The following is a 24,673-nucleotide window of genomic DNA, read 5'->3' as shown; positions in this document are numbered from 1 at the left end:
ACGAGTCACTGTATATTATATTAATGTAATACTACATATTATGTTGAAGAATGATATTTTGATCATACTTCAAATGTAAATGGACTATAATTAAATCTATTGTTTCTATTGTAATTAGTTTCAAGTAACACAATATCTAAATAATTAAGGTTTTTGTCTAAAGGCGCTAGAAACTATAAACTTAAGTTGAGATACCTATTGTTAAAAAAACAAATCCTAACTATAAAATAAATATATTATTATATGTTCTTTGGGGGTCTCCAGTTTAGCTCATGATACCACTGTTGGAGTACTGCGAATAATGTAATAAAGGACTTTTAATATTTGAAGACGAATGTCTTTAAAGCTGACACTTTTCCTATAAGTGTAATTGATGTAGATTTGATAAAATAGATATTACAAAAATATGCTCAGAAGAATTTTATAAAATAATCGAAGAGGTTTGTAAAGCCCTTTAAGAGGAACTATTATTATTATTATTGTTAGGGGATGTGGCACTGTGACCGTGGGGTCTATTGTCTATTGTCTTTAAGCCCTGTTGCGTCAATAAAAAGTAGTATAGAACCTACTTCACAGAGTTTTATTGCCTCTTCAGTAAGAATATACATTCCCAGGAGCATATTTCATATGTGCATTAGTGTAGGGCATTCTAACAGTACATGTATGGCTGACTCCTCATTCTCTTCACAGAATCTACAGTTTACATCCGTAAGTATACCCGGTTTTGTAAGAGGAACTATGGTTTTAGTAAATTAGTTTTACTGCACTAGATTATGTGATCATAATTGATGATTGTCAGATTTCATTTTATAATCAATGTCGATTAAGTAGGATTAGCAGTGGTGTAGTTATCAACTGATTGAACTTACTACATTAAGATATATATAATAAACAAAAAAGTCAAAAAACTTTTAACGGGGGTTTCCCCAGAAGTCTTGAAAATCCTCAAAACTACAATGAAACAATCTCCTATTTAGTTTTGAATGAAATATCTTAAAAGGGAATGTATATATAAAATTAATAATTAAATAAATAAAAAGTATCTTTACATTATTTTAAAACCAGTCTTCGAAAAAATATGCACATTTTGTAATATCCAAAAGTTTTTAAATAAAAATGTTAACATTAAAGTTTAAAAGAAAATTGTGGCAAAATTATATTAAAACATTTTTTTGAAAAAAAAAAAAAACAATTTTTTGAAAAAAGTATCTCTATTTCTTCTAAGAAAGCTTTTCCAACTGCGAGAGTTTGTTTAGCGATCAGATAAACACTCAAAAAGCTCAGAGAAGAGCAGAGAAAGGCAACTCATTGTTAACCAAAAAATGCGAGTTGCTGCAATCGGCAAACTTGTGAAAAAATGCCTACTTGGCAAGCGTTGCTCAATATTGTCTTTGTGTGCTTTGTGAGCAAGTGCAAGTATCTTACAGATACAAATATAAAAGATACTTTTGTAGCAGATTGTTAGCTTTAAATGCTTCGATTGCAAATTTTTATCAAACTGAAGCTCAGTTACGATTTAGTTTTCATGTGCAACGGTTGATCTTGCAATTCAAACAGATTTCTATCAAAAAAGCGTTTTTTGTGTTTTTAAATAAAAATTGAAATAAATTTAAAAAATAAAAGAAAAATTCATTGATGTGATATTATTTAGATTGTATTTAATTTTTTGACATACCGTGATAATTGTAATGCCAGTAATTAAATAAAATTCTGCTATTAATTTAAACAAAATAAATTTATAACAATTTAGTAACAAACAAAAAAATTTATTATATTAAAATAAAAATTAAAAGTCATAAAAATTGTATTAAGAAAATTTTCAATTTAAAAATCGGAATTGAAAAAAACTATAAAATCTTTTTTAATTTTCTTATATCAAATGTTATAACTTTAATTTATATTAAATATGGAATTTGCAACAATTACAACAACAACAACTACAACAACAGAATTGGAAAAACATTCCACAGATGACATTAAGACAAATTGCGTTAAAAGGAAATTGGTAAAGTTTAGTCTTTCATTATTAAATAAAAAGATTAATAATAATAAAATATAATTTTATTTATTTCATTATTTATTAATTTATTAAATTTTAAAAAGTAAATAATTTAAAAATTATTTGTTGTTTATTAATTTAATAAATTATTTAATTATTCAACTATTTAAAAAATAAAAAATATTAATAAGAAAATAAATACCTGGAAAAAGAAATAAAAAATGTTTATTTTATTTTATTTTAAAAATAAAAAAATTAAAAAAAATAATTTTAAACACAGTTTTTAAAATAAAAACTATATAATAATTAATTTTGTAAAAGATGTAAAAAGCATATAATTTTTTTTTTGTTGTGTTTTTTGTTAGTAATATTTGTTTTGAATATATTAATGAACTTATGTTTGTATATTTTATGCAAAAATAACTGAATATTTTTCAAAAAAGAAGGTTGAATTTAAAGCTCCAAATTTCTAAAACTAGCAAGTAAGAACTACAAATTACACACACACACATATCAGCTGAATTATAAATTTCACAATAGATGATAATATATTCAGCTATTTTTTTTTTTTATTTTTTTATTTTTAAGTGGAAAACTGGCTATTGTCGGAATGGTGTGTCCGATTCCTATTATGTAGTATACAAACTAAAACACCTCCTCTTCTTCTTTAGGATTTTTCCAATGGGACCGCTTCCGTATTACTTCCCTTATATATTCAGCATATTTAGTAAATATTAATTATTGTTTACTAGGGAGTCAAAGGCCTTTGTTGGGCATTACTTTTTATACCCTTAAATATTTTATTTTGTTATATATAAAGTTATAAAAAAAAATATTTACTAGTTATATACCATAATCACACGTCATAAAAAGTGCTGATTCCGATTTTGCACATTCAGTTTGAATAAAGGTTCCTTTTCAGTTAATATATGTTTTTGAAACCCTTTTTTCTTAGTTAAAAGAAAGCTAGGTTTCATAATGTAACTGATGCCATAATGGGGCAGTACATGGTCTAAGTATGTTAAAGTTGACTAACATTTATATGTCTATATTACCTAACTTAAGCTAGACCCATAAATCTGTTCTTGTATAAATATTGAAAATGGACTCTTCTTCTACATCGATTTTTTTCTTATACTAAATCAAGAAAATCCTATTGTCATGAAGAGGTAGTACATGGTCTAAATCTTCTAAAATTGGTGAATATTTATATGTTCGTTTCACTTAACTTTGCCTGGACCTATAAATTTCTTCATTAAATATTGAAAATAAACTCTTCTACATCGATTTTTTTTTCGGTTTCAACAGTTATTTGTCCCTATAATTTAACTTTACCCAGACCTATAATTTTTTTCCTGTATGTATATAATTTTTCAATAAGATATTGCGTGAAGTGGACATCTAATAAAAGCTCATATTTCGCATTCTCTGTACTTGTACATTTATTGTAATTGTATATATTGTATTATATAGTATATATAATATACATACATATAGTATATGTAATGCAATTATTGTTTGGTTTAGATGCCAAGTTACATGCATAATCATGAATTAAGTCTACTATCAAAATGGTTATGCAATTAACAATGATTTTTGAAAAATAAGCTTTAACACGTTTCTAAAAAAAAATTTTTTTTAACTCAAACAAATTTTTAATAAGTTTGAATACTTAAAAGATGGTATTATATATCTATAGATATTATTTTTCTTAAATTTTGTTATGGTGTAAACCACTGTATATTAAAAGATACTACCTCATAATGACCAATTCTTCCCTCGGTTACGGTTTAATATATACAGCTAAAATTTTTGTAGTCTATATTGGTTAGCCTACTAACAAATATAGTCGGAGATATAGGTCAGAGGGGGAAGAGCAATATCTTGCTTATCAACTTTATCCTTACCAAGCACTTACTAGAACTTGTCGAATATCTACCTCAGATCGCAACTGTAAGTATACATGAATTATTCTATCTTTTTATAATGACACAGTATTTTTCTTAACAATAATAAGAGTGTCTCTATAAAAACAAGAGTGCCTGCAGCCAACAAGAGGGCTTTAAAACTGAAACTGCAGTGTACAGGTTCAAACTAGGGTTATCTCTATCTAAAAATTCTTCACAATCAAAATTACTAATTTTAAACTATTACATTGATTCAGATTCCGGTTTAGATTAGGTATATCTCTACATATAATTTGTTTCTAATCAGCTAAAGTGCAATAACCCCTTTCTGTGATACCGCAAGTAGGCTACTTCTTGGTGCCAAGGGCTACAACTGAACTTTAGCATTACATATCAGTTAATCCACAGAAAGTATATAGAAATTTTAGTATTTAATTTGATCGCAATCAATTGAAAAAATTAATAAAATAATTTTATATGTTACTATATAATATTAACTGAAAAAATGAAATGGAAATGACACATATATGTATACGTATATGTTCTTACATATATACAGTCTTGAAATTATAAAAATTATAAAAAATAAGTGACCAAATATAATTAATTTGATTTGTTTTGTTGTCGCTAAGATTTTGAACTATCTAATTGGCGACTAATCGATGCATTCTCTTCTAATTATTCTGTTATTATTTATATGTTATATATGTTTGTATATTATATGTTATTATTTATTAATTATTCTATATATCAATTTCAGATAATACTTTTTGTTTTGTCTATACAATTAATGTTGCTTAAGGGATGGTTAGCATTATATACCATTCGATCTTTACTGGATCTTCGAGCGATTTATAATATCTCAATGTTTATGTACATATTTCAGTAGCGAACCGATTTATTAAACCGGCCTTAAACTTTCTTATACATAATCGAATATAGTTCATATTATTGTTTTTTCAATAATTACCATCCTATAAATTTTTAAATAATTATTTTCTATATGGAAACAACTACATCTACTATTAGATTTCATTGTTTCTAATTTTAAGATCCAAAAATCTGAATCTTATCGTATAATTGTTGATTTTACAAACATATTTCATCATAGACTTTTTGTCTAGACTTATATAGAATATATTCATAAACGTATACTTACAACCTCTTTTCAAACACAACAACCTTAGCATGAAAAACAGAAAACTGATCTATAGCCAGATAATTAGACCAGCATTACTTTATGGGTGTGTCGCGTATAGTAAAGCTGTCGACTCTACTATACAAAATCTATAAGTCGCTCAAAGTCAGGCTCTCCGAAGGCTCTTCAAAGTGCCTTGGTACATCCGCTCAAACGACATGCTAAGAGACCTTAGAATAGACCCGATCAAAAAATACATAAGGGACAGAGCTCTGAAGTTATATGCGAAAATTGACAGGCTTTCCTTCTTACCATTATCTCCGCACGGGGAGGTACGCAGATTTTAGATCAATCACTGAGTAATCATGAAGCTTATAGGCAATACATAAATTAAGCAATGAGATGGGTGGGACCCTGTAGTACCCCCAGCTATCAAAGAGTAAAAGTGCCCAGTTGCGCTGACTCGAAAAAGGATCAACATACATACATACTTATGTAGCTATGGCTAATCTGACTAAACAACCGTTATTAATTATTTTCATGTGCACATCTCGCTGTGTACTGTGTAATTATTATTAACTGTAAAAAGTTCAGTTATTATAGATCTTGAAAAATTTCTTGAAATAATAGAACTTTTTTTTAGATTTTTTTGCTGAACTTTTTTAGATAGTATTTTCTAATAGTAATAATATTATTAATATGACACGTGTAAAACATTATCGTTCTCTAATTATAAAACTATAAGTAAGAAAGTTAATTAAAATAAGAAATTACTTTTTTAAATAAGGCATTAATTAATTAAGGAATGTCAATAGATTTATAAAAACAACAAAAAAATTAATTAACTTCCGGCCTATAAAAACCTAATTACTATTTGTACAAAGTTTCATAAAAAACATTTGTACAACTTTTTTAAACTAATTTAATATGTATATATATTTAGAGTTGTAGTCGGAATGATGTGTGTACATGCTTATGTAGTATATGGAATAAAGTACCCCCTCTTCGGATAGACTTCTTCCTCACCGAAACCGTTTTCGTATTACTTCGAGGAGGATCTCTTTTATGTTGGCATTTCAAGCCAAACTCTTTTAATTTTAGATATGCATTCAGCCCTCTACTTGGACGGATGAACAACAAACATATGGACAAGAGTAATATTAAGTTAAAGAACATTAATTTGGGCCGTGTGAGTAAAGTTATCATATACAATATCATATATTGTATGATTTCGCTGGTTCAGTATGTCATTTATAAACAGTGATATAACAATTATATGGCAGGAAGTAATTTTCCTTATTGCGACAAGTATTAATGATCCATTTCTTACAAACAAGTATTATTGATCCATTTCTATCAGAATTATGTGATAGTTCTCATTTTTCTAGCCTTTCTAGCTAATTAAGAGATAGAAATAGATAGATTGGTTTTTCTTGAATAGAGTGGCTAGAGTATATATATTCTTAAAAAAATGTTCCGCATCTTTACCGTTTTATAAATATTATGTATAATTAAACATGCCCTTGACATAAAGTATATAAATTTCACGTTTCTTTAATATCTATTTTTTCACTTCTATACTTTTAATTATAGAGGAATGAATATCACATCAAATACATAGTGAATTAATCGTATAATTATTTATACCTATATGCATTATTTAATTATTGCAATGATTTCCGCTATGTGTAATTAAAAGTGAAACATTAGTTTGTAATTGTTTTTTAGATTATTTTTTCAGATTCATTAATTAAAGTAACTGTTATTGAGTTATATGAAATATGTTTTCCAATATATGGGTAACAGTTTCATGCTTCTTTTCGGATAGCATCTATAATAATTACCAAATGGTATATATCAGTAGGAGACCGTCTTGTAGGAATCAATTTCTTAAGCCTATTTTTTATTTATCAAAACAGTATATCTTTGAAAAGGAGAGATTTCGATTTCTGGGGGTCACATTATGAAAACGGGTTTTGGTAAAATTTAGTATTCTAAGCAATATGAAAATATCCATTCAGTACGCTATATATACCAATGTAGACACTGCGATAAATCCTAGTACGCATATTGCCTATTGTGTGTTATCGAGACATCGTGTTTCAAATTTGCAAATTTTTTACATTTATTATTCTAACAAAAATTCTAAAAAAAATTAGACACGCTATCGAAAAGTTATATGATAACTATTATATGCAATTATATATGTTAGATTAATTACATAAACGACGATTAGGTTCCGTGCAGTCGTTTGAATAAAAAGTTAGTTTTACTAATTTATTCACTTAAATTCATTTTTTTGTGATACCCTAAAAATAAAATAATGCAATTTTACTAGAATATATCAAAGAAAAATGTATGCTACAAAAAATTGTGGTAGACTAGAAACATGTCCAGGGACGCCTACATATTAGCCGTGGGCCGCATGTAGCCCGTGGACGTTCTTTGGAGAGCCCTTATCTCATATACAGTTAAATTTCCATAAGTTCAACTTCTATAACTCGAATTTCCTATAACTCGAATTAAACAAAGTGCAACATGGTTTAGAGAGCAAATTGCATACAATTACAAAAAATTTCTTTAACTCAAAGTCTCTATAAGTCGAATCTTTTCTTTGCAAAATATTACTTTGATTTATGGAAGCTTGACCTTCTCATATAACCGTTCAAGCAGTAAAATGGCGACACCGAACGTTTTTCGCCGTTTTTGTGCTTTAACAACAGATATACGATCTAGATAGGCATATTATTGATTGAAAAGTGCTGCTGGCTTTGTCAAAAAAAAAGAAATCTTATTTATTTCCGATCTCTTTAGTATATAGTTTGCAAATGTTGAATATATATAATTGTTAAGGTAATAATAGCTGTGTTTCAGCAAACATGATCCGCTCAATTTTACATGCAAAAGAAAAACAATGGGGTGAACCAGCAATTGATCTGGTTCACTTTCTGGTTCAATGTGGGATGTATGTAAAAGATAAAAGTGGAACGTATTTTAATGCAAATAAGGTTGGCAATGCGATGCACGGTGCAGTAAAATTTTAAACAAATCTACATTTATATTTATTTACTATTGATTTTATTTATTTATTATTTATTTTATGTACTTATTTAATTAATATGTCATTATTATTTATTTCTTTGTTTAAAGTAACGTTCTAATTATCAATGTAATTAAAATTATTACTTTAATAATTTACGTTTTATTATTATTGAAAAAGTGTTGTTTGATAATTTATTAATATCATTTAATTTGAAATGAATATATAAAAATTAAGTTGAATACATTTATTTAATTAAAACAGAACAATACATAAGAAACCAGGCTCTCCAACATATACGTTTATAAAAAAATCATTTTCATCGCAAACTGCCTGCAAGATTAAGCCATAGTCATGCTTTCTTTTGAAATAAGCCTATTTGCTATGGTTTGGTGCATTTATTTTTAGATGTGTACTGTCTATGCAACCAATTACGAACGGGAATTTTTTCGAAGCTTCCATTTTTGCATTATTAGCAAGTGCGTATTTTAAATTAGTGTCCAATTGATATAAGCTAAACACTAGTTTTTTTAATTATTCTCCACACAGAAGCTCTTGGTATGCCAAAACAAATACCAAATTTGTAAAAAGTATTCATATTTGCCATATACCACAAAAATATATAAAATTACTTCATTGCTCTCGTCCAAATGTGATCACGGTTATTTTGCATTTGCTGATTGGAATTTATTAACAAATCTATTAAAATATGAAACATAATTAATATATAGCAATTGTATTTTTTATGCGCAAATATCAATCAAATAATCTTTAACGAAAAAATTATTGATCGTTTCCACAAAACTTCCTCTATATCTATGCTGATACACTTCATCCCTTGAGCTTAATACCATACACTTGAACTAGTAAACAGGGAATGGAAGAGTCAGTTTCGCTCGATGATTCTAATAACATATGCAATTTTCATTTATTAACTATAGAATTAAATTTAAGTTTTTAAGTAAATACTTCAGACATTTCAACAGATTTTATTTACATATTTTCCATTTTTTAGATTTTTTGTATTCAATATTTTCTCACTTATTTTTTTAGCGCCAAAATTATTCACATAAATCAAAAAATTTTGTACACAAACCCAACTGGCATATTTCATGCGTTGCCAATTATTTTCAAACGTGATCCGTATCGTTTCAGCAAAGATGATTCAGATCATTGAGCGGATCATGTTTGCTGAAACACAGCTAATATGTTGTATATAACTGATTATACATTAATTCTGGAATAGACTATCTGTAATAATATATACTTTACAATATTTTGTATTATAGTCTATTATATGTAGAGTTTATGCTATCCGTGGTTGCAGTTCCCCGACCATCCATGCATACATTTGTCTTGACATTAAGTTTCTCTATTCAAAGGTTAGGTTAGGTTAGGTTATGCTGGTAGGTCAAACAAGCCACGCGTAGATCATTAATATCCATCGCGATACCAGATCAGTGTCTGATGATTAGTATGCATCACTCAGGAACCGCGTGTTATTAGCGAATCGTATTAAGAGTTCAACAGCAACCTCAGGTATAATTTGTGTTTCCATTATTTTTTTATTTTACAAACATAGTTTATAATTACTTTATATAAGCTTTAATTTGTTTATACAATATAATTTACGCGACTTTGAGCAATTTAAGTTTCAAACCGATAGATATTTACTTTATCTATTAATAAATTCTGTTATATCTTACATCTCAAGTAGTACAAATAACCTACTAATGCTAGAAGAATTCATGAGAATATCACACATCACTTTGAGTGATTTTAACAAAACGTTTTTTTAAATGTGATCACATTTTGTTAAATAAATAAAATTTAAGAATTTGATGTCATAGATATGTTTCATAACACAATTTAGAATCGCATTGTAGATGTAAATGATTTGAGAAACTCAAACAGAAACCGTATAACAGCCGTAAAAAATGTTTGACTTCTAACAAAAAATATTGAAAATATTATAAGATTTTAAATCTAAGATAATTAATGTATCTAATTAATTACCTTTTTAGTACATTATTAATTATCACAATAATTATTATTTTAATTAAATAATAAACACATAATTATAATAAATAATTGTAATAAATAATTAAATTAATTTGAAACCAATTATAATTAAAATAATTAACAACCGACCGAATTCCAATATGTGCCCGATAAATTTTTTTCTGCTCCGGTTTACTTATATGAAGAACATATCGCATATATACATAAGGACTTTAATTTAGCAGAACAGCACTGAGGATGGTAAAGATTATTTAAAGGAGCGCTTTGAATGTCGCTCTGTTTTAAAACACATTTTCTGTTTTAATTTAAATAAATATTTTGAAATTAAATAGAAACTAGATAGTCACCTATTCCATTTTTTATGAATTAAACTGTAATAATTAAACTATATTATTAAACTATAAAAAATATAAAATATTACTGGGAATTGAACCCACGGCAGGCGATTTTAGTTCGACAAATAATGATGTCATAAGAATATCTCTGAATAATCTGCGTATTGTAGATCAACTCATTTGTTGCTTAAATAAGCGGTTTAGGTATCATTAATGCATACATTGGAGACATCAAATAGTCATTTCAAGAATAACATGATCGCTTTATACAGAAGTTTCAAGCAATAGTTAATTGTAACAACAAAAATTTTATTTTAATTTAAATTAATTAATTGTGTATGTTTAGTTGCGTCTAGTTTTGCTCTAGTATTGCTAATGATATTTACTGATCATCATTGGTCTTGGAATTATTTCTTATATTTAATTATTGTATATATTTAAAAATATTATAATATTTTTGTTTTTCCACATGTATTTATATTGTATTTTTTACAACAAAAATTATTAAAAAATTATTTATTTTATATGTGGAACCTGAAAATTTATAATTTATTTTATAAATTATCAGACTCTGAGCCGACCCATAAATATTTTGTAAATCAGATTATCATTGAATGCATTTTTCGTGTAGTAAGAATAATTTAAATATTATATAGCTTATACTAACTCCAGTCATTTCTGTACAGTATTACAGAAAATGGTTATGTAAAGTTCTAACAATTACTGAAGACATAACAATTGTTTACATACATATATTAAATTAATAAAGTTAATAAAAAATTTTTTTTAAATAACATGTAATATGTTATGTCCCATGAAAAAATGCAATTATAAGATCACTTAACGTCGAAGTTTTGTTTTTGCATTAAAAAATAGTCATTAAAAAATTATACAAAGAAAAATAACAGAAAATTACAAAATTGCATTAAAATTTGTTGTTTTTTTCAAGTGTAAAATGCATTAAATTTTGTTTATTTACATTGCAAATTTGAATTCATTTACGCATCGAATTATCATGAGTGGATAAATTTGTTGACGTTCTCATCATAAACACGCAATTAGAATAACGATACCATAATACTATAGATAATACTAACGATGCTATAGTAAACGATTTCATAGACCAATATATACGAGTATCATTTCAAAGTATCTACAGTTTCTAATTCACAGCGCTCAGATACATATACGAGTGCATATCAACAGTTTAATGCCTGTTTCGTCATATACCAAACAAGATACATATATACACAACACATATAGATTGTTTATATCTTACAAGTGTACTATAAAGCACTATAAATTAATTGTTGTTGTTCATATAATTGCCACAAAATTTCATAATGAAACGTTTAAAAACCAGTCATGCTGATTTAGTTTGGGGGCTCGTTCTTTACTGTTACTATCTACTGTCTATATTATACGTATGTAACAATTGTTCAGTATAATATAATATATGGGTTCCGGACGTATCAAAAATATAATGCTTGTAGAGTAGAAAAACAATAACATATAAGTTGTTTAAAAACATAAACATATAAATATAAATGCTAATAAATATTATATATTATTTTTTTGATTATGTTGTGGTAGAGCTCACACTACGACCTACAGATCTATTGCACTTCCTTAAGGAAATCAGAGTTATTTTCTGAGTTCAATTTACTTAATAATTTGTAGTTACAACAACAATTTTTTTATTTAATCGAGTTTTTGGTTAGCCATACAGCTGTTTCAATTATTTGTCGGCTAATGAACACTGACTCTGAGCTTCAAATTTGGCAGTGTACGAGTTTAATAATTGGTATTTTTAGTCACATAAAATTATTTGTGAATATTTAAATATAAGAAATAATTTTAAGACCATTAATAATGGATATTTCGTAATACTCAAAACAGCTGTATGGTCAGCCAAAAAATTTAATTAATTAAAAATAAAAATTACAATTAAAAATTAAAAATAAAATTTAATTTTTAAAATTAAAAAAGATTTTGTTGTTGCAATTCACTACTGTTCAGTAAAAACCTCTCTATTGAAAACAAAAATTTATATTAAGAATTTAAATTCATGAAAATGGACGTTAAAAATCAATTTAAAACATATAGATGTGTATATGTACCACTGCGTCAGATTGAAACCCGGTAACGGGTTGTTATGGCCAAGTAAGTAAGTAAGTAAGTAATACATAGCAATTACTCCATATTATAATTAATTACTTCTTTTTGAGTTAGATGTGCAGTATATTTATATCAATAACCTAGATCAATTTTGGTTTGTCAACGGAACTAATGTCCACAATAAATAAAATGTGCTCTCATATGTTTATAACTTTATAATAAAGCATTAGTAGACTTTCTCCAGATATAGTGTAACAGATCTCAAACGTCACTGTACATTATTGTCCTTTCCCAAATTACAGAAGCTATTTTTATACCTTCTGTATTATATTAGCCTATAACATCTAAAACCTTATACTGGTCCACACGAGAGTTTTGCTTGTAATTTTAGCTGTTAATTATTTTAGCTAAAATTACAAATAAAACTCTTCTCTGAACCCAATATTAGGTTAAAAATAATATGATTTAACAAAATATTTTAAATTAGATATATATTACACTAATTTTCTAATAATACAATTAATTTTCTATGCATTAGTTCTCAGAAATGAAACCTGATATAAAACTGTTATCACATAATAAAAATCACTATTTTCATATTAAACTTTAAGTGTACAAGTATATATAATGTGTATCTATATAATATATATAGACATATATATATAAAGACATGTCATCGTTCTTTGATAATTTCTCAGAATATTTTATAAAACTGCTTAGTTTTTTTTATTCTTGATAATTAAGAGACACTGCGTTTGCTAAAGAGCACTGCGTCTTTATAATCTAGATATAATTATAGTATGTCTACTTATAAGTTCATTTAACATATTGACTCATGATTTCTTTGAAATGTATAACTTTTATGATTTACTCTCTTGGCACATATGTTTTTGTATTTTTATTAAACCATATATCTTGCACATGGATGAGAATTACGATTTTATTCTCTCTCTAATTAAATGTATAGGTTTATTTATAATATAATAATATTATATATTGTCAATGTATATTGATTTATAGTATATATATGGTAAATAGTATGACTTTGAATGCTCAAATTTCAAAATTTCAATCAACATTTTTTTTATATAAAGCTAGACATCTACAATATATTGAGGAAGTATATATGCTGTGCTATGTAAGCAGCCAATAGCTGTATATATATTATATATGTTTGAGTTTGCTTGGTGTACGTAATAATAATTTATTGATATTAGGGTGCTGGATTTTTAATTGATACTAGGACTCAATGGTGTAAAAATTAAGCTTTCAAATAAGATAACCTACGATAATAGACACACTTATTAGTGTTCTTGCTTCTTAGTATGCCATTAAAGATGTGCGCCTTGAGTAGATTCCTCCAGCCAGTCCGATTAGTAGCTTGCTATTGCCAGTTGGACTTATAAGACTTATTAGATCATAAAACGTTCAATAAATTCCACCCGCTAAATAGAGAACTAAAGTTACATTTTTGTTTTACTCTAGTATATACCTTCTGCTCAAAAAGTATCGGATTTCGGATTTTGTTGTTTGTTAACTACTTCTTAAATAATAGACCTTTTTCAAAAAATTTGTGCATTTAGCGATTTTTATAATGGAAAATTCTTGTTGTACGCGATTTTTTGACCAAACACGGCACCACTATAATCGCTCAGGCACCATATTCGCCAGATCTGGAACCGTGCGACTTTTTCCTGTTCCCGAAACTCAAATTGCCCCTTCGTAGTAAGCGTTTAGAGTCAATTGAATCGGTAAAAGAGAATTCTCTGAAGGAACTAAAAGTCATACCTTCGCGGGCCTTCGAAAAGTGTATGGAAGATTGGCTTAAGTGTTGGCATATGTGTATCGCTTCAGAAGGAGCATACTCTGATATCAGTAACGCCTTTGAAGAATTAGTTGTCTTTATCCATAGCACTATACGTCAAGAAATCAAAAAAAACGATAAAATTAAACTATGATTATTTTACTATTAATTAAAAAATAAAAACAAATATTTTATATTTTATCTTATTTTTAATACATAGTTTTAAAAAACTTATATTCTTAGAAAAACATAACGAAGAATTAAGAAAATCTATTTGTTTATAATTTTAATTAAAAATAATGAATTTGTCCTCTTTTTATTCTAATAAAAACCGGAAGAAAAAGTTTTTTATTTAAAAATAGTTTTTATATAAACTATTTTTCTTTTTAATCAGTTATGATTTATTGTTTAAACTCAAGTTATGGTTTTATTTGATGAACTAATTGCACAGGTCTTTGACAGATTTTTTTTTATAAAGTCTTTTATTTAAAGTGGGTAATTAAAAATAATTTTTTTTTATTAATTAATAATAATTTAAGATACAAGCATCTTATCAATTTTTTTTAAATTTAATTGTTAATTAATAACAAAACGTTTTTCAATTAAATGTATTTAATAAAGGAAAAGAATCATATTTTTAATATTATTGCAAACTATATTTTTAATATATAAAAAAGCATACTACTTTATATTAAAATATAATTAGCACTATTGCAATGCAAAATATAATAAAAAACTAATTAAAATACAATTAAATAGCATAGATTCATTCTATCTAAAATATATATATACATATATATACGAGTATATAGTAATTAACTATAAAACGTGATTATTTTTTACTATTTACTATTATTAGTATATAGTTAACATAACTATAATCTAATATATCTTAAAAAATTAATTATTTGATATTAATATACAACATATATTTATATATTCTTTGTAGTCTAAAAATAAATTATATATGGTAATTAACTATAAAACGTGATTCTTTTTTATTTAATATTATTGATATATAGTTAGCATAGCTATAATCGAATTTATCTTAAAAAATTAATTAGAAGAAATTATACATTTAATATTAATATACAATTAACTTATTAATTAACTATAAAACGTGATTATTTTTTATTTAATATTAGTGATATATAATTACCATAGCTATAATCTAATATATCCTAAGAAATTAATTAGATGAAATTATATATTTTATATTGATATGCACTATATATATATTTATTTTTTGTTTTCTAAAAATAAATAAAAATTAGATTTCTATTTTTAACAATAATAAGTTAAGTAGAAAATAAATAATTTAAAAATTTTATTTTTGATCAGGTAAAATTTTTGTTCAGATTATAACGTTAATTCGAATACCGCTAAATATCCAAAATTATCGATAACCGAAACAGCTGTATGGGAAGCTAAAAATTCACTCGATTAAAAATTAAATTTTTGAAATCAGAATCGTCACTATGATATTTTTGTATATAAAATAGGATTCTTTTCGAAAACTGTATCCGAAGTATTCGAAATCATCGATATTCGAAACAGCTGTTTGGGAATCCAAAAAAAAAAAAAAACACTTAATTAGAAAATAAATTTTCGAAATCATTTTTCGTTACTTTTACGTTATTTTATTTGAAAGAGAATTCTTTTTGGATACTATCAAGATCACCGGTTTTCACTATGGGACTTCGTAGTGCTCTTTTATTTCAAATATTATTCTTTTCATAGGTAATAAATGTTTTAATTATAAAATCTAAAAACAAAAAATTTGTACAACAAATAATTAATTTGTGGAAAAATGATCAAAATCAAATGAAAATAAATTAATTCAAATATTTAATATAAAATTAGAAGTAGAAATATGTATCTGTACTCAGGCAAGTCTTGTACCATAATTATTATTATTTTCTTTTTTTTTTAAATCGAATTGTTTTTATCCAACTATATATTATTTTAATATTTATGCAGGGATTGAATGTATAAAAATAGAAATAAAATAGACATTATATGTAGAGAAACCACAGATATACTACATATTTTAAAAAGGCATCAAAAAGTTGAATTGCACCAAATATTGTTTATAAATGCATCATTTTATATAAACATTTATTTACAATATAAACATTTGCAATAATAAATTTATTGTTAAATAATTTTTTTAAAAACATTATACAAAGTAGTCAATCTTTTTTGTTAATCAACTTTTGTGAATCATCTAGGTATATATATTCAGTATTTACTAGAAATATGGCCGTGGTTCGTCAATTTCACATCAAATAAATTTATTTTTTAAGTATAGTTTATATATCATCACTTCATTATATTAAAAATCATTATATGTTCTCTAAGCAAATAAGTTTTTTTTTCTTAGATTGGATGTATATGGTGTGAAAAGGGTGTTCATATTAATAAAAATTACAATTTTAGTTGCAAATTCTTACACAAAAAAAAAATAATGTAAAATCCGTCCGGATTTTACAACCAAAAAATAATGTCAAGATAGACCCCATATATAATACACATATAATTTTATATTAAAATGACATTTTCTCAATCAAGCCTAAGACTATTGACATTTTATAATGCTCAAGCAAAAAACACTGTTACTGTTATCTTGATATCTTAATCATTATATTAACAATCATTAAAAATTGATGACAACTTTTTAAACTCCCAAAATATTCAAAATTTCCTTGTATGCCAGCATTATTAATACTCATTGAGAACTTCCTATTCCCACCATTACCAAGAGCATGAAGATTAAAACGATTAAGTAGTTCCACAAAATATATATGGTCTAAAACAATTCTTAAGCTTCGCTTAGAAGAATTTGAACGATATAGATAGGATTTGCCAATATTCGTACTGTCATAATTAATAAAAAAAAATATTGGGATTCATAATGTCTCATATAATGTAGCATAAAGAAGTCACACCCAACGAAAGAAGTAAATAAGCCAATTATTATGAATTTCATCAATTTATAGCATCTGTATGTTGTGTCCAGTTATATATGGTTGTACCTTGTGTCCTACTCGGATGCAGTAACATTTTTGTATCTTGTATCTTTATTTAGGTACAACCCCTTTGTATCCATTTTTTTAGATAGGTAGGTACAAACGAATACTGAATTATTTGAAAGAAATAGTCACGTAGGCACCTACTCTAATAAAAATGATCGGTTTTATAGGGAAGAGATGAGATCTCAAAATACATTCTTATGAGTTTCCATAGCTTAATCGAAAGTAGTATCCAGATAGGTGGATATATCATATCGAATGAATATGAATATAATAAAATTCTGCAATGTTGAATTCTGCAGAGATGACTTCATCATCTCTCATTCGATTTAAATTTCATCTCTGATATTTTTTTATGTGCTCCCGGTGTTTAGAAGAAATTGTTCAAATTCTCTATACAATTTGAGAATTCACATTTCAGATCAATTTTGAAATGGCCATATCTAAGACTCTGTAAATGATATGGACTTATTTTTTTTTGCATTGAAAAGATAATAAATTGAGTTTTCAGATTTAAAAATATAAAAAATTAAAATTATTTATATTGAGTATTTTTAAAAATTTTTAATTTAATGTTTACCGTGTTGTAGGCCTAAGTGGATCCCTTGGGATCGTCGCTATAACATAATCTACCTAATGTTTAACCTGTTTTTTAAACATGTGGCATGTAAATTGTTTTGATTTTCTGCTCGTTCTATCATTTTTTCTACGATATTTTCGACTGTGAAGTGGCCTACATATATATTCTGTAAGTAGTGTTCTTTCTCCATGCCATCTTTCGCAGTTGAAGAAAGTATGCTCAGCATTGTCCTCGACGGATCCGCAGTGTATACTGTATAGATATTTTCGAAAATATTTATGACCAGATAGGAACTGTGTGACATAATAATCAATCTCACCGAAATTTCATTCAGTCCACGACTTTACATATGGAATTAGCTTTGCCGTCCATCTTTCTCTTAAATCAGAGTTCCATCGTTGTTGCCATGTTATAATTATTTAAAATATATTAAAAATTAATACTTTAATAATATATATCCTATATATAAATAAATAAAAACTTAATATATATTAATAATGCATATTAATATTAATTTTTTAACTTAATTTTGAATTTGTCATTTTTACTCTCATTATCATATATATAAACTGTTATTTAATTTACATTTATTACTGCCATATTTCTTTGTGGCTAACGCCATAATTTTGTATTTCTATGCATTTCTAAAGCTTAAGCTTACACAGTTTACAGCTGACAATAACAAAAACAAACACAAAAACAAAATGCACAATAACCAAAATAGACAACAAATATGTACAACAACAATGCGCAACGTCATTACTTGGCGCGAAAGCATTTTTGCGGTTATAAAATAATTTGTAAACAAATAAAAATAGAAAAAAGAAAAACAACCAAACACATAACTTAATAACAGCATTTAACAAAAACAAAAACAAACAACGAGAACATTGTTTTTGTTATTGTCTTACATGCTTTTTTTCGTTTAGATTCATTGCAGAATTGTGAATTGTAAAATGTAAACAACATGAAAACAATTAATAAAAACTGTTTACATGTTTTCTATTGGGAAATAATTCAAAAGAGGAAACAACAACAATAAACAAATAAAAGCAAAATAAAAAGCAAATAAAATTGCACTAAAAAAAAGAATAAAGAAACTATAAAAATAAAAAAATAAAAAACTAAATATAATATGCGGAACTTTTGAGACCGCGTGACCTTTTCGAAATGAAAGAAAAGCAACAGACGGCAAAGAATCTTTGCGCCACGTTAATTAATTAATTAATGATTAATTTTGCTTAACTTAATTTATCATATTTTGCATATTTCGAAAAATAAATTTATTTAAATTAATTTCCGAATTATTTGATATAATGTTTTATTTTTTGTTTTATTTAATTTTTTATACAATTTCTTCCTTTTAGTGCGATGGCCAAAGAACTGCTTTGGATGCACATCAATTTCCGGAAAACGAAGAAGCCAATATTTTGGGTCATGGTACACTTCTAGCAACTGCCGTCGACGGAAATAAGTTTGGCCGTGACTTGGACGAGAAGCTAAATAAATATAAGCTATTGCTGAATTTTGAAGATGTAAGTTTTAGAATTTTAAAATTACTTTAACTATATGTATACATCGTACATACATATACAATACATTATATAAAAACTTTTATGTATTTATATAAATGCATATGTATCTATAAATAAAATTGCATATTATAATGGTATATATAATAACAAACATTTTGTTGTTTTTTATTCATATCCAATAGACTCCCTAACTACTAATCTGACATGTATCGAACAAGATATTTATGCTACATAATCCTTATATAAAGTGATCTAATATAGGTCATACCATTCTTACTAATAGTCAATATTTTAGGTGGTCACCGATCAAAAAAATTATTAAAATTCAATTTTCTCTTAAACTATCAAACTATTTTAACAAACATATCAATTTATGATCTAAATACTAATCTGATGTGTAAAATAAGATATTTATGCCACACAATCCCTATATAAAGAGATTTAATGTAGGCGATACCCTTACTTATAGTCAATATTTTGGATGGTTCCCTATTAATTATTAAAATCCAATTTTCTCTTAAAGTATCAAACTATCTTAACAAACAGATCAATTTATGATCTAAATACTAATCTGATGTGTATAATAAGATATTTATGCCACACAATCCCTATATAAAGAGATTCCATATAGGCGATACCCTTACTTATAGTCAATATTTTGGATGGTCACCGATCAAAAAAAATATTAAAATCCAATTTTCTCTTAAACTATCAAACTATCTTAACAAACAGTTCAATTCAAAATCTATTTATATTAAATCACTTAATTTTCACATGACGGGACCCAATGTAGACTATAATATTTTTATATAGGGCTAATATTTAGGGTGATCATACAAAAAAATGTTAAAATTTAAAATTCACCTAAATTTTCTGCTGAATAAACCTGGACGATATTTATGTTACTTAATTTTTATAAAAAGAATCTGAATAGAGACTATACAATTCTTATTAAGAGTGGTCCCTATGAAAAAAAATTTTTCCTGTTAAATTTTTTTCTAAATTTTATGCTGAATAGAGACTATATGATAATATTCTTTTAAAATTTTTTTAACGACTTAAATTTCACGTTTTAAATTTTAACGACTTTAGTTACATTTCAATTTTCTCCTGAATTTTCTGCTGAATTGACCTAAATGTTATTTATACTATGTAATTTTAATGTAAAGGTTCCGATAATAGACCACCAATTTTTGAATCATTTTCAAACTTGGTACATTGTATAAACTCTAAACGATGGTTCAGATGATATAATGTTAAAATTCTTACCATTAGGTCTCTTTTATAGAATGACGGTAAGTCGGAGACAGATTTATTGATTACAAATCAAATTGTACTTTTATATATACTAGTGAAAATGCCAACTAATTAATTGGTTGCAATGCAAGTCAGCAGATAACTTTCCACCAATCTCACCTAGCGATTTTAAGCAGTTTTAAAATCACATTCTTCTCAAGAAATCTTAAAATATAAAAAAACAAAAGCTATATACATCTCAGCGAATTTAAATAATGTAATAGATATTACCGACGAACAGTATGATAAGCTGTGAAAAAAAGAGATAAAGGAATATGTATTGGGGGGGATTTGTAATTTTGGCTGAGTCCAGAAGGACGGGGTTGAAAAAGTGCTTGCATTTGTAATTGGTGTAAGGAGCTTTCGCTTGAAAAATTGTGATTGTAAAATTACTTTTTGAAAATAAATATTTAAGACCATCTATTGACTTTATATTATTAACTTTATATAGTATACTATGCTTCTGCGTTTTTGAAGAAACACGTTTCACAATGTAAAGTACAATAAGAGTATTGTGGGAGTAGAAGCTATGCAAAGGGTTTGTATCCACGATCTACACAACATTCCAACCGACGCCATCTAGCATTAAGTGGTATATAACACATTGATTACACAAACGATGTCTAACAATAAGTAGATCAGAAAAATGGTCACCTGGTGGTTTTCATGTAAAAATTTGTAGTTTCAAGGTTCGATATCCTGAAAACTAAGCTAAGAACTGTTGTCAAATTAGTATGCTTGGGAAATATGAATCGTTTCTTTTGAGTACAATTTTGACTGTTTCATTTAATCTTTCAGATTTAATCTTGATCCGTCAAATTTTGTGGCACAATCGTATATTTTTAGAGTAATCTAACATTTTTGTGGTATTGTTAGTAGGCATTTATATTTTCCATATTAGCCACACCTTCAAATCATAGTTTATCGGTCAAATCATATAAAACAGCTGTTAATTTCAGTGTAATCTTTTCACTCTGCCAAAATATCTAGAGTGTTATAAATTAATCTCAAGTGTTATACATTTTGTCTCAGATTTAACAATCGAAAATAAAAATTAAACTAAAAGTGGATAGATATAGCTTTCATAATATATGTATGCGAAAAAAGTTCTTTCGACGAAAAGGTAAGAAAAATCTTTTCCACCGCGCATTTCATTTCATTTCTTTGCGTGCGCAGCATTTGGTGATCGGATTGAACTTGTGTTATTTGTGTTTTTTTCTTTCATTTACTAGGGTTGCCCTTGTAATAGTAAGAAAAGTGCGTAAAAATTTATTTGCTATTATTTTAACACTGACCAATATTCGTTTTGATATTATGTATTTATTTTCAAAGGTGATAATTAGGTATTTCGCAAATAATTACAAGGCACTATTAAATATTTTTTGTATTCATAAAAGCATTACTTTGTTACTTGACACCTTTCTGTATTGGCGGCTTTGAAACAAATTTGATCATTTGTAAATTCCAAATATCTTCAATTGAACCTTCGAAATTAATTGACGGCTTACTTACCTTCCCACCTCGCATAATACACAATAGACGTCGTCACACGTATTTGGCCGAAAGTGTCGTTGACATTTTACAAATCATATTTTAAAATTAATTTTTTTTTTCTATTTTATAATAAAATTTTAGGTTTATTTTTGTCATTTTATGTTGTAACTGAAGATACGCCAAAAAACGCAAAACAAAACAACAATAAAAATAAAAATAAAAACTAAATCAAGGTTAAAATGTGTTATAGCCACGCTATGTGCACTGGCCAAATGTAAATAAGAAGAAGCAAAAGAGAAAAAAAAAATTAAAGAGCCAAAAAAAAAATTTTCTATTTTGAATCGTAGAGGTTTCGACCTTTTGGCGGGCAATTGGCCAAGTAATTTTTATTTGTAAACTCAAAGTTAAGTTCAGTAATTGATTTTGCGCAAAATAATGCCAAAAATAAATGACCAAATAATTATGCGTATATAAATTTGTCATCTTATTATTAACATACAATCCAGTCACATTCTTTGTGACTGCCCAGCCTTGATCTGGGCCAGTAGGAGTCACTGAGTTGAGAACAACTCTCCTCTACTGATCGTAACGACCGACATTCTGGGTTTCATTCGGAAGGCGAAATGTCTTCTCTTCGGTTAAGGTCTGTTGCAGCACAAAATATCAACGATGGTCGCAGTGCTCCGCTTCGTTGGGAGCTGGTACCCCGTTTTATTCCTATTTCTATTAACATCCAAAAGAAGAGTATTAAGAAGAGTATTGAGCTTACATCCCTAATGAGTCCCAAAACGGTATTTAAAACTAAATGCTCTTGCAAATGAAATCATTTTTTCACAGTATGTACTTTCCAATAGGACGGGATTAGGGCCATATAATGCAAGCTATCCAACGATCGTCGATCACCATATTTGTTGATGTAAGTTAAATATAAGTTGACTATATATAAGTTAATATAATAAGTTATATTAATTAAAAAGTTAAAAGCAACAACCACAATTGATCGCCTACATGACATGGCTTTAATAGTCCTATTGGAAAGATTATATTGATCGCCTGGCCTTACAGTGTTGATTGATTCAATTTGTTAATACTTCGTTCTATCTGTGGAAAATTAATTAATTAATTTCTTTTTATATTATAATTGAATTTTTAATTTATAATTTAATATTTAATTTGTATAAAATAATTCTTTATATTATTATTTTTCAGGCTCCTGACCATTTGAAATTCAATCCTTACATTCGCCAAGGTTACCGCACATTCCTCTCAACAAAATTGTGCTTACAGAGCATGTTTTGGTGGACAAACGAAACGGTTAGTGAGATATTAATCTGAATATAAAACTACCATATATGACTCTTAATTATATAAAGCAAATGTGATTTCTTCTTCTTTGGTAATCATTTTTACTCTCTGAGTTTTAGGTTTAGTGTTAAAGCCCTTAAAAATGATTTCGCAATCGTAACTCAAGTCTCAATAATTACTTAATTTAAACTAAAGTCGCTTTAGTGGCATAATTGATTCCTAAGTTATTATAGAGATACGACTTTGAAATTGGGCTGTAAAATAGATTTTAGACTGGTATCAACATCCATGAAAAAACATGGATTAAAATTATTTTTACTCTAATAAAATCATCAATCAATATTAATTGTAGTAAAAAGTATCCTTTCAAAGCAATGTGTAAACACTTTAAAATTAGTTTCAAATTTTGGGACGTCAGTTCCATATTTTTAGAATTGAAACTGGAATACTTGACACAATGGAAGAAATAATAGGTGAAAAAAGTAATATTATGGGACTCCACAGAACTCAATGTAGAGATTCAAAAAGCATTCAGTCTTTCAGATTCACCAACCAGATTGATTTGACCATGATTGCCGTGATTGGAAAGGAAAAAGGGCGATATTGGATATTTTAAGATTTAGGAAAGAAGGAAAGAAGCAAACAGATTATAATGAACAAAAAACAAAAGAATAATATAAGTAAAAGTTACAAACGATAGACAAATAACAAAAAAGAAACAACACAAAAGCTGTCTATAGTAAACTGAGAACTGTCAGTAACGAAGATAATGATATGCAGAAGAAAAAAATGGTAATGACAGCATTGAACCCAAGTGCTAGAAAGATTGAGAGAATACTTTGCCATAATACTAAACTTCTGTAACTCAAATGAAGTAGTAGAGTACAATTGACTCCTACCTTTAAAGATCCTAGTCGAGACAACATGAAAAAGATGATTAAGAAACTTAAGATAGAGTGCCGGAGAGAGTAATATGATAGAAGAATTGAACAATTCTGAAAATTATGTTTTGCAAGCATTTTGGAGAAACCCGAAAAGTGTTTTCCATGCTTAATCTATGACAACAAG

At 26.7% G+C, this 24,673-nt stretch overlaps 2 protein-coding genes across 2 annotated transcripts in view; one reads left to right on the top strand and one right to left on the bottom strand.

The window, feature by feature from the left end:
* The window catches only part of LOC119676461, a 30,936-nt gene extending 7,301 nt beyond the window's left edge, over positions 1–23,635 (top strand). The window contains exons 3-4 of the mRNA XM_038087701.1: positions 19,343–19,510; positions 23,510–23,635. Of these exons, the coding sequence (XP_037943629.1) occupies positions 19,343–19,510; positions 23,510–23,635 (294 nt within the window). The remainder of the gene's footprint in view (positions 1–19,342; positions 19,511–23,509) is intronic.
* A 197-nt stretch (positions 23,636–23,832) lies between these two features.
* The window catches only part of LOC119676460 (progestin and adipoQ receptor family member 3-like), a 25,495-nt gene continuing 24,654 nt past the window's right edge, over positions 23,833–24,673 (bottom strand). Inside the window, exon 6 of the mRNA XM_038087699.1 lies at positions 23,833–23,925. Within this exon, the coding sequence (XP_037943627.1) occupies positions 23,833–23,925 (93 nt within the window). The remainder of the gene's footprint in view (positions 23,926–24,673) is intronic.

Source organism: Teleopsis dalmanni, chromosome 2 (genome assembly GCF_002237135.1).
Source record: "Teleopsis dalmanni isolate 2A chromosome 2, ASM223713v2, whole genome shotgun sequence".
Classification (NCBI taxonomy): Eukaryota; Metazoa; Arthropoda; class Insecta; order Diptera; family Diopsidae; genus Teleopsis; species Teleopsis dalmanni.
This window is presented reverse-complemented; position numbering and strand designations above follow the sequence as displayed.